We start from the raw sequence: 19,931 nt of genomic DNA, 5'->3' as shown, positions 1-19,931 counted from the left end.
GCTATGAAAAGCCAACTGACATTTACTCCTGACGTGCTGACTTGCTGCACCCTCGACAACTACTGTGATTATTATTATTTGACCATGCTGGTCATTTATGAACATTTGAACATCTTGGCCATGTTCTGTTATAATCTCCGACCGGCACAGCCAGAAGAGGACTGGCCACCCCTCATAGCCTGGTTCCTCTCTAGGTTTCTTCCTAGGTTTTGGCCTTTCTAGGGAGTTTTTCCTAGCCACCGTGCTTCTACACCTGCATTGCTTGCTGTTTGGGGTTTTATGCTGGGTTTCTGTACAGCACTTTGAGATATCAACTGATGTAAGAAGGGCAATATAAATAAATTTGATTTGATGACGCTACAAGCTTGGCACTTGTATTTGGGGAGTTTCTCCCATTCTTCTCTACAGATCCTCTCGAGCTCTGTCAGGTTGGATAGGGAGCGTTGCTGCACAGCTATTTTCAGGTCTCTCCAGTGATGTTTGATTGGGTTCAAGTCCGGGCTCTGGCTGGGCCACTCAAGGACATTCATAGACTTGTCCAGAAGTCACTCCTGCGTTGTCTTGGCTGTGTGCTTAGGGTTGTTGTCCTGTTGGAAGGGGAACCTTCGCCCCAGTCTGAGGTCCTGAGCGCTCTGGAGCAGGTTTCATCAAGGATCTCTCTGTACTTTGCTCTGTTCACCTTTGCCTTGATCCTGACTAGTGTCCCTGCCGCTGAAAAACATCCCCACAGCATGATGCTGCCACCACCATGCCTCACCGTATGTTTCCTCTAGACGTGATGTTTGGCATTCAGGCCAAAGAGTTCAATATTGGTTTCATCAGACCAGAGAATCTTGTTTCTCATGGTCTGAGAGTCTTTATGTGCCTCTTGGCAAACTCCAAGCGGGCTGTCATGTGCCTTTTACTGAGGAGTGGCTTCCATCTGGCCACTCTACCATAAAGGCCTGATTGGTGGAGTGCTGCAGAGATGGTTGTCCTTCTGGAAGGTTCTCCCATCTCCACATAGGAACTCTGGAGCTCTGTCAGAGTGATCATCAGGTTATTGGTCATCTCCCTGACCAAGGCCCTTCTCCCCTGAATGCCCAATTTGGCTGGAAGGCCAGCTCTAGGAAGAGTCTTGGTGGTTACAAACTTCTTCCATTTCAGAATGATGGAGGCCACTGTGTTCTTGGGGACCTTCAATGCTGCAGACATGTTTTGACACCCTTCCCCGGATCTGTGCCTTGACACAATCCTGTATCGAAGCTTTACGGACAATTCCTTTGACCTCATGGCTTGGTTTTTGCTCTGACATGCACTGTCAACTGTGTAACCTTATATAGACAGGTGTGTGCCTTTCCAAACCAATTGAATAGGACTACACAGTCTGACCCCAACCCTGCTGTCTACTAACTACTAGCTCATGTAGAACTACACAGTCTGACCCCAACCCTGCTGTCTACTAACTACTAGCTCATGTAGGACTACACAGTCTGACCCCAACCCTGCTGTCTACTAACTACTAGCTCATGTAGGACTACACAGTCTGACCCCAACCCTACTGTCTACTAACTACTAGCTCATGTAGGACTACACAGTCTGACCCCAACCCTGCTGTCTACTAACTACTAGCTCATGTAGGACTACACAGTCTGACCCCAACCCTGCTGTCTACTAACTACTAGCTCATGTAGGACTACACAGTCTGACCCCAACCCTGCTGTCTACTAACTACTAGCTCATGTAGGACTACACAGTCTGACCCCAACCCTACTGTCTACTAACTACTAGCTCATGTAGAACTACACAGTCTGACCCCAACCCTACTGTCTACTAACTACTAGCTCATGTAGAACTACACAGTCTGACCCCAACCCTGCTGTCTACTAACTACTAGCTCATGTAGAACTACACAGTCTGACCCCAACCCTACTGTCTACTAACTACTAGCTCATGTAGGACTACACAGTCTGACCCCAACCCTGCTGTCTACTAACTACTAGCTCATGTAGAACTACACAGTCTGACCCCAACCCTGCTGTCTACTAACTACTAGCTCATGTAGGACTACACAGTCTGACCCCAACCCTACTGTCTACTAACTACTAGCTCATGTAGGACTACACAGTCTGACCCCAACCCTGCTGTCTACTAACTACTAGCTCATGTAGGACTACACAGTCTGACCCCAACCCTACTGTCTACTAACTACTAGCTCATGTAGGACTACACAGTCTGACCCCAACCCTGCTGTCTACTAACTACTAGCTCATGTAGGACTACACAGTCAGACCCCAACCCTACTGTCTACTAACTACTAGCTCATGTAGGACTACACAGTCTGACCCCAACCCTACTGTCTACTAACTACTAGCTCATGTAGGACTACACAGTCTGACCCCAACCCTGCTAACTACTAGCTCATGTAGGACTACACAGTCTGACCCCAACCCTGCTAACTACTAGCTCATGTAGGACTACACAGTCTGACCCCAACCCTACTGTCTACTAACTACTAGCTCATGTAGGACTACACAGTCTGACCCCAACCCTACTGTCTACTAACTACTAGCTCATGTAGGACTACACAGTCTGACCCCAACCCTACTGTCTACTAACTACTAGCTCATGTAGGACTACACAGTCTGACCCCAACCCTGCTGTCTACTAACTACTAGCTCATGTAGGACTACACAGTCTGACCCCAACCCTGCTGTCTACTAACTACTAGCTCATGTAGGACTACACAGTCTGACCCCAACCCTGCTGTCTACTAACTACTAGCTCATGTAGAACTACACAGTCTGACCCCAACCCTACTGTCTACTAACTACTAGCTCATGTAGGACTACACAGTCTGACCCCAACCCTGCTGTCTACTAACTACTAGCTCATGTAGGACTACACAGTCTGACCCCAACCCTACTGTCTACTAACTACTAGCTCATGTAGGACTACACAGTCTGACCCCAACCCTACTGTCTACTAACTACTAGCTCATGTAGGACTACACAGTCTGACCCCAACCCTGCTGTCTACTAACTACTAGCTCATGTAGGACTACACAGTCTGACCCCAACCCTGCTAACTACTAGCTCATGTAGAACTACACAGTCAGACCCCAACCCTACTGTCTACTAACTACTAGCTCATGTAGAACTACACAGTCTGACCCCAACCCTGCTGTCTACTAACTACTAGCTCATGTAGAACTACACAGTCTGACCCCAACCCTACTGTCTACTAACTACTAGCTCATGTAGGACTACACAGTCTGACCCCAACCCTACTGTCTACTAACTACTAGCTCATGTAGGACTACACAGTCTGACCCCAACCCTGCTGTCTACCAACTACTAGCTCATGTAGGACTACACAGTCTGACCCCAACCCTACTGTCTACTAACTACTAGCTCATGTAGGACTACACAGTCTGACCCCAACCCTACTGTCTACTAACTACTAGCTCATGTAGGACTACACAGTCTGACCCCAACCCTGCTGTCTACTAACTACTAGCTCATGTAGAACTACACAGTCTGACCCCAACCCTGCTGTCTACTAACTACTAGCTCATGTAGGACTACACAGTCTGACCCCAACCCTACTGTCTACTAACTACTAGCTCATGTAGGACTACACAGTCTGACCCCAACCCTGCTGTCTACCAACTACTAGCTCATGTAGGACTACACAGTCTGACCCCAACCCTACTGTCTACTAACTACTAGCTCATGTAGAACTACACAGTCTGAACCCAATCCTGCTAACTACTAGCTCATGTAGACCTACACAGTCTGACCCCAACCCTACTGTCTACTAACTACTAGCTCATGTAGAACTACACAGTCTGAACCCAATCCTGCTGTCTACTAACTACTAGCTCATGTAGGACTACACAGTCTGACCCCAACCCTACTGTCTACTAACTACTAGCTCATGTAGGACTACACAGTCTGACCCCAACCCTACTGTCTACTAACTACTAGCTCATGTAGGACTACACAGTCTGACCCCAACCCTGCTGTCTACTAACTACTAGCTCATGTAGGACTACACAGTCTGACCCCAACCCTGCTGTCTACTAACTACTAGCTCATGTAGGACTACACAGTCTGACCCCAACCCTGCTAACTACTAACTACTAGCTCATGTAGAACTACACAGTCTGAACCCAATCCTGCTGTCTACTAACTACTAGCTCATGTAGGACTACACAGTCTGACCCCAACCCTACTGTCTACTAACTACTAGCTCATGTAGGACTACACAGTCTGACCCCAACCCTGCTGTCTACTAACTACTAGCTCATGTAGGACTACACAGTCTGACCCCAACCCTACTGTCTACTAACTACTAGCTCATGTAGGACTACACAGTCTGACCCCTACCCTGCTGTCTACTAACTACTAGCTCATGTAGGACTACACAGTCTGACCCCAACCCTACTGTCTACTAACTACTAGCTCATGTAGGACTACACAGTCTGACCCCAACCCTGCTGTCTACTAACTACTAGCTCATGTAGGACTACACAGTCTGACCCCAACCCTGCTGTCTACTAACTACTAGCTCATGTAGAACTACACAGTCTGACCCCAACCCTGCTGTCTACTAACTACTAGCTCATGTAGGACTACACAGTCTGACCCCAACCCTACTGTCTACTAACTACTAGCTCATGTAGGACTACACAGTCTGACCCCAACCCTGCTAACTACTAGCTCATGTAGGACTACACAGTCTGACCCCAACCCTGCTGGCTACTAACTACTAGCTCATGTAGGACTACACAGTCTTACCCCAATACTAACTACTAGCTCATGTAGGACTACACAGTCTACCCCAACCCTGCTAACTACTAGCTCATGTAGGACTACACAGTCAGACCCCAACCCTACTGTCTACTAACTACTAGCTCATGTAGGACTACACAGTCTGACCCCAACCCTACTGTCTACTAACTACTAGCTCATGTAGAACTACACAGTCTGACCCCAACCCTGCTGTCTACTAACTACTAGCTCATGTAAGACTACACAGTCTGACCCCAACCCTGCTAACTACTAGCTCATGTAGGACTACACAGTCTGACCCCAACCCTACTGTCTACTAACTACTAGCTCATGTAGGACTACACAGTCTGACCCCAACCCTGCTGTCTACTAACTACTAGCTCATGTAGGACTACACAGTCTGACCCCAACCCTGCTGTCTACTAACTACTAGCTCATGTAGGACTACACAGTCTGACCCCAACCCTACTGTCTGCTAACTACTAGCTCATGTAGGACTACACAGTCTGACCCCAACCCTGCTGTCTACTAACTACTAGCTCATGTAGGACTACACAGTCTGACCCCAACCCTACTGTCTACTAACTACTAGCTCATGTAGAACTACACAGTCAGACCCCAACCCTACTGTCTACTAACTACTAGCTCAAGTAGAACTACACAGTCTGACCCCAACCCTGCTGTCTACTAACTCCTAGCTCATGTAGAACTACACAGTCTGACCCCAACCCTGCTGTCTACTAACTACTAGCTCATGTAGGACTACACAGTCTGACCCCAACCCTACTGTCTACTAACTACTAGCTCATGTAGGACAACACAGTCTGACCCCAACCCTACTTGTCTACTAACTACTAGCTCATGTAGGACTACACAGTCAGACCCCAACCCTGCTGTCTACTAACTACTAGCTCATGTAGGACTACACAGTCAGACCCCAACCCTGCTGTCTACTAACTACTAGCTCATGTAGGACTACACAGTCTGACCCCAACCCTACTGTCTACTAACTACTAGCTCATGTAGGACTACACAGTCTGACCCCAACCCTGCTGTCTACTAACTACTAGCTCATGTAGGACTACACAGTCAGACCCCAACCCTACTGTCTACTAACTACTAGCTCATGTAGAACTACACAGTCAGACCCCAACCCTACTGTCTACTAACTACTAGCTCATGTAGGACTACACAGTCTGACCCCAACCCTGCTGTCTACTAACTACTAGCTCATGTAGGACTACACAGTCTGACCCCAACCCTGCTGTCTACTAACTACTAGCTCATGTAGAACTACACAGTCTGACCCCAACCCTACTGTCTACTAACTACTAGCTCATGTAGGACTACACAGTCTGACCCCAACCCTACTGTCTACTAACTACTAGCTCATGTAGGACTACACAGTCTGACCCCAACCCTGCTGTCTACTAACTACTAGCTCATGTAGGACTACACAGTCTGACCCCAACCCTGCTAACTACTAGCTCATGTAGAACTACACAGTCAGACCCCAACCCTACTGTCTACTAACTACTAGCTCATGTAGGACTACACAGTCTGACCCCAACCCTACTGTCTACTAACTACTAGCTCATGTAGGACTACACAGTCTGACCCCAACCCTACTGTCTACTAACTACTAGCTCATGTAGGACTACACAGTCTGACCCCAACCCTGCTGTCTACCAACTACTAGCTCATGTAGGACTACACAGTCTGACCCCAACCCTACTAACTACTAGCTCATGTAGGACTACACAGTCAGACCCCAACCCTACTGTCTACTAACTACTAGCTCATGTAGGACTACACAGTCTGACCCCAACCCTGCTGTCTACTAACTACTAGCTCATGTAGAACTACACAGTCTGACCCCAACCCTGCTGTCTACTAACTACTAGCTCATGTAGGACTACACAGTCTGACCCCAACCCTACTGTCTACTAACTACTAGCTCATGTAGGACTACACAGTCTGACCCCAACCCTGCTAACTACTAGCTCATGTAGGACTACACAGTCTGACCCCAACCCTACTGTCTACTAACTACTAGCTCATGTAGAACTACACAGTCTGAACCCAATCCTGCTGTCTACTAACTACTAGCTCATGTAGGACTACACAGTCTGACCCCAACCCTACTGTCTACTAACTACTAGCTCATGTAGGACTACACAGTCTGACCCCAACCCTACTGTCTACTAACTACTAGCTCATGTAGGACTACACAGTCTGACCCCAACCCTGCTGTCTACTAAATACTAGCTCATGTAGGACTACACAGTCTGACCCCAACCCTGCTGTCTACTAACTACTAGCTCATGTAGGACTACACAGTCTGACCCCTACCCTGCTGTCTACTAACTACTAGCTCATGTAGGACTACACAGTCTGACCCCAACCCTACTGTCTACTAACTACTAGCTCATGTAGGACTACACAGTCTGACCCCAACCCTGCTGTCTACTAACTACTAGCTCATGTAGAACTACACAGTCTGACCCCAACCCTACTGTCTACTAACTACTAGCTCATGTAGGACTACACAGTCTGACCCCAACCCTGCTAACTACTAGCTCATGTAGGACTACACAGTCTGACCCCAACCCTGCTGTCTACTAACTATTAGCTCATGTAGGACTACACAGTCTGACCCCAACCCTGCTAACTACTAGCTCATGTTGGACTACACAGTCTGACCCCAACCCTGCTGTCTACTAACTACTAGCTCATGTAGGACTACACAGTCTGACCCCAACCCTACTGTCTACTAAATACTAGCTCATGTAGGACTACACAGTCTGACCCCAACCCTGCTAACTACTAGCTCATGTAGGACTACACAGTCTGACCCCAACCCTACTGTCTACTAACTACTAGCTCATGTAGGACTACACAGTCTGACCCCAACCCTACTGTCTACTAACTACTAGCTCATGTAGGACTACACAGTCTGACCCCAACCCTGCTGTCTACTAACTACTAGCTCATGTAGGACTACACAGTCTGACCCCAACCCTACTGTCTACTAACTACTAGCTCATGTAGGACTACACAGTCTGACCCCAACCCTGCTGTCTACTAACTACTAGCTCATGTAGGACTACACAGTCTTACCCCAACCCTGCTAACTACTAGCTCATGTAGGACTACACAGTCTGACCCCAACCCTACTGTCTACTAACTACTAGCTCATGTAGGACTACACAGTCAGACCCCAACCCTACTGTCTACTAACTACTAGCTCATGTAGGACTACACAGTCTGACCCCAAACCTACTAACTACTAGCTCATGTAGGACTACACAGTCTGACCCCAACCCTGCTGTCTACTAACTACTAGCTCATGTAGGACTACACAGTCTGACCCCAACCCTGCTGTCTACTAACTACTAGCTCATGTAGGACTACACAGTCTGACCCCAACCCTACTGTCTACTAACTACTAGCTCATGTAGGACTACACAGTCTGACCCCAACCCTACTGTCTACTAACTACTAGCTCATGTAGAACTACACAGTCTGACCCCAACCCTGCTGTCTACTAACTACTAGCTCATGTAGGACTACACAGTCTGACCCCAACCCTGCTGTCTACTAACTACTAGCTCATGTAGGACTACACAGTCAGACCCCAACCCTACTGTCTACTAACTACTAGCTCATGTAGGACTACACAGTCTGACCCCAACCCTGCTGTCTACTAGCTCATGTAGGACTACACAGTCTGACCCCAACCCTGCTGTCTACTAACTACTAGCTCATGTAGGACTACACAGTCTGACCCCAACCCTGCTGTCTACTAACTACTAGCTCATGTAGGACTACACAGTCTGACCCCAACCCTGCTAACTACTAGCTCATGTAGGACTACACAGTCTGACCCCAACCCTGCTGTCTACTAACTACTAGCTCATGTAGGACTACACAGTCTGACCCCAACCCTACTGTCTACTAACTACTAGCTCATGTAGGACTACACAGTCTGACCCCAACCCTGCTGTCTACTAACTACTAGCTCATGTAGGACTACACAGTCTGACCCCAACCCTACTGTCTACTAACTACTAGCTCATGTAGGACTACACAGTCTGACCCCAACCCTGCTGTCTACTAACTACTAGCTCATGTAGGACTACACAGTCTGACCCCAACCCTACTGTCTACTAACTACTAGCTCATGTAGGACTACACAGTCTGACCCCAACCCTGCTGTCTACTAACTACTAGCTCATGTAGGACTACACAGTCTGACCCCAACCCTGCTGTTCCTATACAATACCATCTTGCCTAAAACAATGAAACATCCTGTATTTTGGTATATTCTGTTTGGTTCAGGTTAATTACCTCCATCAGTGTTTAGAAGTGGTAATGATGGGTCTCAGAAAAGGATAGTAATGTCATTATATGAGGGCTCTTACCTTGTGTCTGCACTTCAGGACCACTCCATAGGCACCTGGTGGAGAGAGTAGTACTTTAAGATGTCATCAAGCTTACACACCAACACTGTATACCTAATACTACCTGACCTAAAGCTTCCCTGTTTGTTGTTAACAACATGGAGTCTCCTTCAGCAGCTAGTTTATTCAGATAAACAGAGAGTATCAACCAATAGCCACATGAAATGCTGACAGGATGAATGTAGAACATGACGGGAGGTCTAACTTCTGCCCGTATCGGATCACAGGTACTGTTCAATGGTTTAAATGTAGTGTGTAGTGTAGTGGTAATGTAGTGGTAATGTTCCATAGTTTAAGTGTAGTGGTAATGTAGTGGTAATGTTCCATAGTTTAAGTGTAGTGGTAGTGTAGTGGTAATGTTCCATAGTTTAAGTGTAGTGGTAATGTAGTGGTAATGTTCCATAGTTTAAGTGTAATGGTAATGTAGTGGTAATGTTCCATAGTTTAAGTGTAGTGGTAATGTAGTGGTAATGTTCCATAGTTTAAGTGTAGTGGTAGTGTAGTGGTAATGTTCCATCGTTTAAGTGTAGTGGTAATGTTCCATAGTTTAAGTGTAGTGGTAGTGTAGTGGTAATGTTCCATAGTTTAAGTGTAGTGGTAATGTAGTGGTAATGTTCCATAGTTTAAGTGTAGTGGTAATGTAGTGGTCATGTTCCATAGTTTAAGTGTAGTGGTAGTGTAGTGGTAATGTTCCATAGTTTAAGTGTAGTGGTAATGTAGTGGTAATGTTCCATAGTTTAAGTGTAGTGGTAATGTTCCATAGTTTAAGTGTAGTGGTAATGTAGTGTAGTGGTAATGTAGTGGTAATGTTCCATAGTTTAAGTGTAGTGGTAATGTTCCATAGTTTAAGTGTAGTGGTAATGTAGTGGTAATGTTCCATAGTATAAGTGTAGTGGTAATGTTCCATAGTTTAAGTGTAGTGGTAATGTTCCATAGTTTAAGTGTAGTGATAATGTTCCATAGTTTAAGTGTAGTGGTAATGTTCCATAGTTTAAGTGTAGTGGTAATGTTCCATAGTTTAAGTGTAGTGGTAATGTTCCATAGTTTAAGTGTAGTGGTAATGTTCCATAGTTTAAGTGTAGTGGTAATGTTCCATAGTTTAAGTGTAGTGATAATGTTCCATAGTTTAAGTGTAGTGGTAATGTTCCATAGTTTAAGTGTAGTGGTAATGTTCCATAGTTTAAGTGTAGTGGTAATGTTCCATAGTTTAAGTGTAGTGGTATTGTAGTGGTAATGTTCCATAGTTTAAGTGTAGTGGTAATGTAGTGGTAATGTTCCATAGTTTAAGTGTAGTGGTAATGTTCCATAGTTTAAGTGTAGTGGTAATGTAGTGGTAATGTTCCATAGTTTAAGTGTAGTGGTATTGTAGTGGTAATGTTCCATAGTTTAAGTGTAATGGTATTGTAGTGGTAATGTTCCATAGTTTAAGTGTAGTGGTATTGTAGTGGTAATGTTCCATAGTTTAAGTGTAGTGGTAATGTAGTGGTAATGTTCCATAGTTTAAGTGTAGTGGTAGTGTAGTGGTAATGTTCCATAGTTTAAGTGTAGTGGTAATGGAGTGGTAATGTTCCATAGTTTAAGTGTAGTGGTAATGTTCCATAGTTTAAGTGTAGTGGTAATGTAGTGGTAATGTTCCATAGTTTAAGTGTAGTGGTAATGTAGTGGTAATGTTCCATAGTTTAAGTGTAGTGGTAATGTTCCATAGTTTAAGTGTAGTGGTAATGTTCCATAGTTTAAGTGTAGTGGTAATGTAGTGGTAATGTTCCATAGTTTAAGTGTAGTGGTAATGTAGTGGTAATGTTCCATAGTTTAAGTGTAGTGGTAATGTTCCATAGTTTAAGTGTAGTGGTAATGTAGTGGTAATGTTCCATAGTTTAAGTGCAGTGGTAATGTTCCATAGTTTAAGTGTAGTGGTAATGTAGTGGTAATGTTCCATAGTTTAAGTGTAGTGGTAATGTAGTGGTAATGTTCCATAGTTTAAGTGTAGTGGTAGTGTAGTGGTAATGTTCCATAGTTTAAGTGTAGTGGTAATGTAGTGGTAATGTTCCATAGTTTAAGTGTAGTGGTAATGTTCCATAGTTTAAGTGTAGTGGTAATGTAGTGGAAATGTTCCATACTTTAAGTGTAGTGGTAATGTTCCATAGTTTAAGTGTAGTGGTAATGTAGTGGAAATGTTCCATACTTTAAGTGTAGTGGTAATGTTCCATAGTTTAAGTGTAGACTAGCCTGGCCCAGAAGACGTGGTTCAGACTAGCCTGGCCCAGAAGACGTGGTTCAGACTAGCCTGGCCCAGAAGACGTGGTTCAGACTAGCCTGGCCCAGAAGACGTGGTTCAGACTAGCCTGGCCCAGAAGACGTGGTTCAGACTAGCCTGGCCCAGAAGACGTGGTTCAGACTAGCCTGGCCCAGAAGACGTGGTTCAGACTAGCCTGGCCCAGAAGACGTGGTTCAGACTAGCCTGGCCCAGAAGACGTGGTTCAGACGAGAGCCTAGAACTGCTCATTAGGTTGACCATGTAAAGTGGTCAGACTGTGTCAGTACATTGGACTGGTTCTAATAGCTCAGTGTAGAGGTGCTTACAGTACACAGATGAATGAAGCCTGAGCTTCGCCTTGGCAAAGTGTTCAGATGAATGAAGCCTGAGCTTCGCCTTGGCAAAGTGTTCAGATGAATGAAGCCTGAGCTTCGCCTTGGCAAAGTGTTCAGATGAATCCATAAATATGAGCCCAGTGATTCCTTCCTGCCTACTGGCCCCTTTCAGCAGAGAGAGCTCATTCTGTGTCTGGCTCCTCTATAATGGAGAAGGAAGTCCCTGACTGTGGCTAACTGCAGCCAATGTACACAGGTAGAAATGGAATGCACCAGCCAGACAGGGACAACCTGAACAAGATAATATTTGCTCACCCTCTGTTTGATAAAGAGAGAGAATGATGCAAAGCCAGCCTGGCACCATGTTGTGCTGCTGTCCAATCAGCCCTGATTAATCAACACAAACGCAGCCAAACCTACATAATGCCAGCTGTAACCTATCTGAAATGGACCATTTATTTAGTTCTGCCAAGAGAGCAGCTAGGTCACAACACTCAACCTCTCGCTGGTGAAATAAAGCACGAAAACGCCATGATCATGTTATTGTTACATTGTTTAAGCGGAAAAACAGAGAGGGGAGAGGGGCTGGAGCTGGGTAGAGGGGCTAGGAACGGGGAGAGGGGCTGGAGCTGGGTAGAGGGGCTAGGAATGGAGAGAGGGGTTGGAGCTGGGTAGAGGGGCGGGGAATGGGGAGAGGGGCTGGGAATGGGGAGAGGGGCTGGAGCTGGGTAGAGGGGCTAGGAATGGGTAGAGGGGCTGGAGCTGGGTAGAGGGGCTAGGAATGGGTAGAGGGGCTGGAGCTGGGTAGAGGGGCTAGGAATGGGTAGAGGGGCTAGGAATGGGTAGAGGGGCTAGGAATAAGTAGAGGGGAGAGGGGCTGGGAATGGGGAGAGGGGCTGGTAGAGGGGAGAGGGGCTGGGAATGGGGAGATGGGCTAGGAATGGGGAGAGGGGCTGGAGCTGGGTAGAGGGGCTGGGGCTGGGTAGAGGGGCTAGGAATGGGGAGAGGGGCTGGAGCTGGGGAGAGGGGCTAGGAATAGGGAGAGGGGCTGGAGCTGGGGAGAGGGGCTAGGAATGGGGAGATGGGCTAGGAATGGGGAGAGGGGCTGGAGCTGGGGAGAGGGGCTAGGAATGGGGAGATGGGCTAGGAATGGGGAGAGGGGCTGGAGCTGGGTAGAGGGGCTGAAGCTGGGTAGAGGGGATGGGGCTGGGTAGAGGGGATGGGGCTGGGTAGAGGGGTTAGGAATGGGTAGAGGGGCTTGGAATGGGGAGAGGGGCTGGAGCTGGGTAGAGGGGTTAGGAATGGGGAGAGGGGCTGGAGCTGGGTAGAGGGGCTAGGAATGGGGAGAGGGGCTGGAGCTGGGTAGAGGGGCTAGGAATGGAGAGAGGGGTTGGAGCTGGGTAGAGGGGCGGGGAATGGGGAGAGGGGCTGGGAATGGGGAGAGGGGCTGGAGCTGGGTAGAGGGGCTGGGAATGGGGTGAGGGGCTGGAGCTGGGTAGAGGGGTTAGGAATTGAGAGAGGGGTTGGAGCTGGGTAGAGGGCCGGGGAATGGGGAGAGGGGCTGGGAATGGGGAGAGGGAGAGGGGCTGGAGCTGGGTAGAGGGGCTGGGAATGGGGAGAGGGGCTGGAGCTGGGTAGAGGGGCTAGGAATGGGGAGAGGGGCTGGAGCTGGGGAGAGGGGCTAGGAATGGGGAGGGGGGCTGGAGCTGGGGAGAGGGGCTAGGAATGGGGAGAGGGGCTGGAGCTGGGTAGAGGGGCTAGGAATGGGGAGAGGGGCTGGAGCTGGGGAGAGGGGCTAGGAATGGGGAGGGGGGCTGGAGCTGGGGAGAGGGGCTGGAGCTGGGTAGAGGGGCTGGAGCTGGGTAGAGGGGCTGGAGCTGGGTAGAGGGGGTAGGAATGGGTAGAGGGGTTGGGAATGGGGAGAGGGGCTAGGAATGGGTAGAAGGGTTGGGAATGGGGAGAGGGGCTAGGAATGGGTAGAGGGGCTGGGGCTGGGTAGAGGGGCAAGGAATGGGTAGAGGGGTTGGGAATGGGGAGAGGGGCTAGGAATGGGTAGAGGGGCTGGAGCTGGGTAGAGGGGTTAGGAATGGGGAGAGGGGCTGGAGCTGGGTAGAGGTGCTAGGAATGGGTAGAGGGGCTAGAAATGGGGAGATGGGCTAGGAATGGGGAGAGGGGCTGGAGCTGGGTAGAGGGGCTAGGAATGGGGAGAGGGGCTGGAGCTGGAGCTGGGTAGAGGGGATGGGGCTGGGTAGAGGGGCTAGGAATGGGGAGAGGGGCTGGAGCTGGGTAGAGGAGCTAGGAATGGGGAGAGGGGCTGGAGCTGGAGCTGGGTAGAGGGGATGGAGCTGGGTAGAGTGGCTCGGAATGGGGAGAGGGGCTGGAGCTGGGTAGAGGGGATGGGGCTGGGTAGAGGGGCTAGGCATGGGGAGAGGGGCTGGAGCTGGGTAGAGGGGCTAGGAATGGGGAGAGGGGGGCTGGAGCTGGGTAGAGGGGCTAGGAATGGGGAGGGGGGCTGGAGCTGGTTAGAGGGGCTAGGAATGGGGAGGGGGGCTGGAGCTGGGTGGGACTGGGGATGGGACTGGGGATGGGACTGGGTAGAGGGGAAGGGACTGGGGAAGGGACTGGGGAAGGGACTGGGTAGAGGGGAAGGGACTGGGGAAGGGACTGGGTAGAGGGGATGGGCTGGGGAAGGGACTGGGTAGAGGGGATGGGCTGGGGAAGGGACTGGGTAGAGGGGAAGGGACTGGGGAAGGGACTGGGTAGAGGGGAAGGGACTGGGGAAGGGACTGGGTAGAGGGTAAGGGACTGGGTAGAGGGGAAGGGACTGGGGAAGGGACTGGGTAGAGTGTCTGCCACTTTACAACTACTCATTGAAACCGCAGGAAACCAACACCATGGGAGAGAAAGACATGTTACCATGGCTGGCTGGCTGGTACAATATCTAGATCCAGTATTATGTAGCCTAGTCCAAAAATGTTCTGATTTCTAAAGTGCTTCATGATCCATTACCCACAAGCAGGCGCGCCGGCACACACACATACACACAGAATTGTTAGAAAGCCTCTGTAAGGTAGTAACGTAGCTAGTTATCTTACCTTCACCTACGATCCCAAGGACTTCAAATTTATTCATCACATCACCAACGTCAGAGTTCTTCATGAAGTTAAAAGGCAGCTGGGGTGAGGTCAAAGGTGGGGTCAGAGGTGTCCCAGCTAGAGGAGGGGGGTCTGGGCTGGTTTCCTGGCTCCTGGGAGGGCTTGACTACCAGTGGGCCTCAGGACGCGACACATTCTCCTTTCAATTGTCCCACCTCACCAGATCACTCTCACCTTGACACAGAGGAAGTCACAACAATGAGCAGAGGAATCCAACATAATTAGGCTAACGTTTTAGGTCTGAAAATACCTGGCCAACTTTTATTTGAGTGAGCTATCCCTTTAAGCCTGACTGTTCATGAACACCTCCTCATCTCCCACATAGCTGTGGGTTCAGTATGCAGAGTCCTGAGCTAGAATAAACCAGGCAGTATCCTGGTACAGCCAACATGACTCTGCTGCTCCCTCTCTCTCCACTAACTGACAGGCTCAGAAGGCTACAGGTGATTATGGTGGTGGCTGATTTCCTGGACAACTAAGCTCTGCAAACAGCTGAACACACAGATGCTCCTTCCTCTTTGTTTCAGCAGCAACCGCTGCATAATGTGAACAGGAATGCAGTGAGCGGTGTAGAGGATCATGCCTTCATTTCGTTTCCAACGTCAGGATGAATCATGCGTGGTAATGGACAGAGTCAGTGGAATTCAACACCTTCAAATCAGCTGGCAAATGATCCTCACCAGCACAGTGTTACTGAACACAGACTACAAGAGAAAAACAGATATGCTCCTGAAAATAAACATCTGGATTATGTAAGAAAATTAGGGAACAATTGTTGCCAATGACAACAAGAAGACATATTATATTATACAACGGGTCTAATCCTGGATGCTGATTGGTTAAAAGCGCATTCCAGCCGGTGTCTAGTCCACAAGTTACCACCGGTTAAATCTATGATGTTAAAATGCCTATTTACTCTGTTCCACTGTCTCATCAGTCCAGCCAGGCAATTTATAAACTTGATCTCCACTATAAAAAGCATCCAGACATTATCTCACATTTCCTTTAGACTAACATGTAGTTTAACAGCGGAGATTTGTATAAACCTTGCTGTTTGTCTCTCCGACATTTGCAATGTTGTTTCAATATTCAAATTCGACCTCCAGCTGTCCAATAGTATTTAACGTGTCGGGAGTCGGAACGAGACAGACAGCCAGGCAGCGTTTCTCAGCCAGTCGAAATCATGAATCGGCAGGCATCATTTTAAATCAAATCAAATTGTATGTCACATGCGCTGAATACAACAGGTGTAGTAGACCTTACAGTGAAATGCTGAATACAACAGGTGTAGTAGACCTTACAGTGAAATGCTGAATACAACAGGTGTAGTAGACCTTACAGTGAAATGCTGAATACAACAGGTGTAGTAGACCTTACCGTGAAATGCTGAATAGAACAGGTGTAGTAGACCTCACAGTGAAATGCTGAATACAACAGGTGTAGTAGACCTCACAGTGAAATGCTGAATACAACAGGTGTAGTAGACCTTACAGTGAAATGCTGAATACAACAGGTGTAGTAGACCTCACAGTGAAATGCTGAATACAACAGGTGTAGTAGACCTCACAGTGAAATGCTGAATACAACAGGTGTAGTAGACCTTACAGTGAAATGCTGAATACAACAGGTGTAGTAGACCTTACAGTGAAATGCTGAATACAACAGGTGTAGTAGACCTCACAGTGAAATGCTGAATACAACAGGTGTAGTAGACCTCACAGTGAAATGCTGAATACAACAAGTGTAGTAGACCTTACAGTGAAATGGTTATTTACAAGCCCTTAATTAAGAAAAATAAGTGTTAAAGTATTTACTAAAATAAACTGAAGGAAAAAAGGAAAATAACAAATAATTAAAGAGCAACAATAAAATAACAGTAGTGAGGCTACTGCTACTCTCTTGTTATCATATATGCATAGTCACTTTAACCATACCTACATGTACATACTATCTCAATCAGCGCAACTAACCAGTGCCTGTATATAGCCTCTCTGCTGTATATAGCCTCGCTACTGTATATAGCCTCTCTACTGTATATAGCCTCTCTGCTGTATATAGCCTCTCTGCTGTATATAGCCTCTCTGCTGTATATAGCCTCTCTGCTGTATATAGCCTCTCTGCTGTATATAGCCTCGCTGCTGTATATAGCCTCTCTGCTGTATATAGCCTCTCTGCTGTATATAGCCTCGCTGCTGTATATAGCCTCTCTGCTGTATATAGCCTCTCTGCTGTATATAGCCTCTCTACTGTATATAGCCTCTCTACTGTATATAGCCTCGCTACTGTTAAAGCCTCTACTGTATATAGCCTCTCTACTGTATATAGCCTCTCTACTGTATATAGCCTCTCTACTGTATATAGGCTCTACTGTATATAGGCTCTACTGTATATAGTCTCGCTACTGTATATAGCCTCTACTGTATATAGCCTCTCTACTGTATATAGCCTCTCTACTGTATATAGCCTCGCTACTGTATATAGCCTCGCTACTGTATATAGCCTCTCTACTGTATATAGCCTCTCTACTGTATATAGCCTCTACTGTATATAGCCTCTACTGTATATAGCCTCGCTACTGTATATAGCCTCGCTACTGTATATAGCCTCGCTACTGTATATAGCCTCTACTGTTATAGCCTCTACTGTATATAGCCTCTCTGCTGTATATAGCCTCGCTGCTGTATATAGCCTCTCTGCTGTATATAGCCTCTCTACTGTATATAGCCTCTCTACTGTATATAGCCTCTCTACTGTATATAGCCTCTACTGTATATAGCCTCTCTACTGTATATAGCCTCTCTACTGTATATAGCCTCTCTACTGTATATAGCCTCTCTACTGTATATAGCCTCTCTACTGTATATAGCCTCTCTACTGTATATAGCCTCGCTACTGTATATAGCCTCGCTACTGTTATTTTTCACTGTCTTTTTTACCGTTGTTTTTATTTCTTTAAAATAATGCCAAGATTGTGCAAAGCTGTCATCAAGGCAAAGGGTGGCTACTTTGAAGAATCTCAAATCTGAAATATATTTTGATTTGTTTAACACTTTTTTGGTTACCACATGATTCCATATGTGTTATTTCATAGTGTTGATGTCCTCACTATTATTCTACAATGTAGAAAATAGTATAAAAATAAAGAAAAACCCTGGAATGAGTAGGTGTGTCCAAACATTTGACTGATAGTGCACATGGATATATACAAAGAAATGTAAATTGATAAAAAGGTAAAACGAAAAGAAGTGCAGCTAGTTTGCAGTCTTTACAGCTTCAGTTTGAAGTGATTGTGTTGGCTGTGTTGTTGGCTGTGTTGTTGGCTGTGTTGTTGGCTGTGTTGTTGGCTGTGTTGTTGCCTGTGTTGTTGCCTGTGTTGTTGCCTGTGTTGTTGGCTAGCTGCTCTGAACAACAGTTTCCTAACGAGAGAGCACATTTTCTATGCCAGGCGAAATTGCGCCTCATTAGGTCATCGTTATGGATGTATACAAATAAATGTCACTAGAAAAGAGATTAAACAAATGCAGCTACTGTTGTTCTTGTTTTTGACGTTTGACGTGGCTGTGAGTTAGCCGTAGTTGGCTAGCTAGCAAGCAGAGTAGGCTACAGTACAGACCTACTAGTAATAAAACATGGAAACCCTACTCCTATACAGTAAGGGCCTATTAGTAATTAAACCATACAGTAGCCTACTCCTATACAGTACAGAACTATTAGTAATAATATCTGGAAAACCTACTCCTATATAGTACAGGCCTATTAGTAATAAAACCTGGAAACCTTACAGTAGCCTACTCCTATACAGTAAAGGCCTATTAGTAATAAAACCATACAGTAGCCTACTCCTATACAGTACAGACCTATTAAAAACAATATCTGAAAAAACTACTCCTATACAGTACAGACCTATTAGTAAAAACACCTGGAAACTATATAACAGCCTACTCCTACACAGTACAGGCCTATTAGTAATGAAACATGGAAACCCTACTCCTATGCAGTGCAGGCCTATTAGTAATTGGATTATAGGTTAATTGTATGAAGCTAGATGTTAAATATCTACAGTTAGCCTAGACCTAGACAATATTTCAGCCATAACTCAAATCAATGTGTTCAAAAGGTCCGTTAGAGCCTCTATGTGTGTGTGCGTGTGTTATGATGCAAGTAGGCTAGCAGGAGCATGTTTTTTAACCCACACATATTACTGAACTGAGTGTCAGGCAGCTAGAGAGCTCTCTATCATTTCAATACTGGACAGCTATAAACATAAGAAAACAAAGAACAAGAAAATCCAACAGGAGCACACTGCACTTAACGTTACACAGAAGTGAAATGTTCAACGTCTACAGGGTTGACATTGTGCCCTTGATCTAACGTTAGCTTGCTAGCCACACAGATCCAGCATCGATTAACCTAACTACGTGCTCTACAGAGGGGGATACTACGCACTAAATGCCTAAATAAAACGGCTGATAAAAACACGTCATCTGAAACGTACTGTATATACCTACCTACTCAAAGTATTTCTAAAGGACGACAAAAAACGCTACTCACTCAGTTGTTTGTAAATTGATGAACTGGACACATACTCCACATCCAAGGCAGGAATTTTAATTGCAGCAACAGTAAGCAGACCCTCTGGTTGACAACACGCCACCAAGAAACGCTGCCAAGCAACAGTTCTGAGTGACGTAACGGCATCCAGTCAAAATGGATTAGGGTTCATTATACAAACGCCTTCCTTGTGTGAAACCAATGAAGGTGCAGAAAATACTGTGAGCGTTAAATGGGCGGGACATACTTCTGACAATAATGTCAGTTCACCAAAAAAGTCGACAATAAAGTTAATGTGTACATAATTATCAACATTTTGATTTAGACCTAATGGTAAACTGCTTTAATAATTTAATTACAAAATGTTTGTTGTTTTACCATAAGAGAGATCCTACTCG

The 19,931-nt window shown here is 46.5% G+C and overlaps 1 protein-coding gene across 2 annotated transcripts in view; it reads right to left on the bottom strand.

The window, feature by feature from the left end:
• Positions 1 to 19,666, bottom strand: part of LOC139539374 (cyclin-dependent kinase-like 5) — a 166,772-nt gene extending 147,106 nt beyond the window's left edge. For both annotated transcript variants that reach the window (XM_071342247.1, XM_071342248.1), the window contains exons 1-3: positions 19,534 to 19,666; positions 14,923 to 15,156; positions 9,200 to 9,234 (exon numbers count right to left, since the gene is read on the bottom strand). In XM_071342247.1, coding sequence (XP_071198348.1) covers positions 9,200 to 9,234; positions 14,923 to 14,986 — 99 coding nt within the window. In that variant the 5' untranslated portion in view covers positions 14,987 to 15,156; positions 19,534 to 19,666. The remainder of the gene's footprint in view (positions 1 to 9,199; positions 9,235 to 14,922; positions 15,157 to 19,533) is intronic.
• Positions 19,667 to 19,931: the final 265 nt, after the last annotated feature.

The sequence above is a fragment of the Salvelinus alpinus genome, chromosome 15 (assembly GCF_045679555.1).
Source record: "Salvelinus alpinus chromosome 15, SLU_Salpinus.1, whole genome shotgun sequence".
NCBI lineage: Eukaryota > Metazoa > Chordata > Actinopteri > Salmoniformes > Salmonidae > Salvelinus > Salvelinus alpinus.
This window is presented reverse-complemented; position numbering and strand designations above follow the sequence as displayed.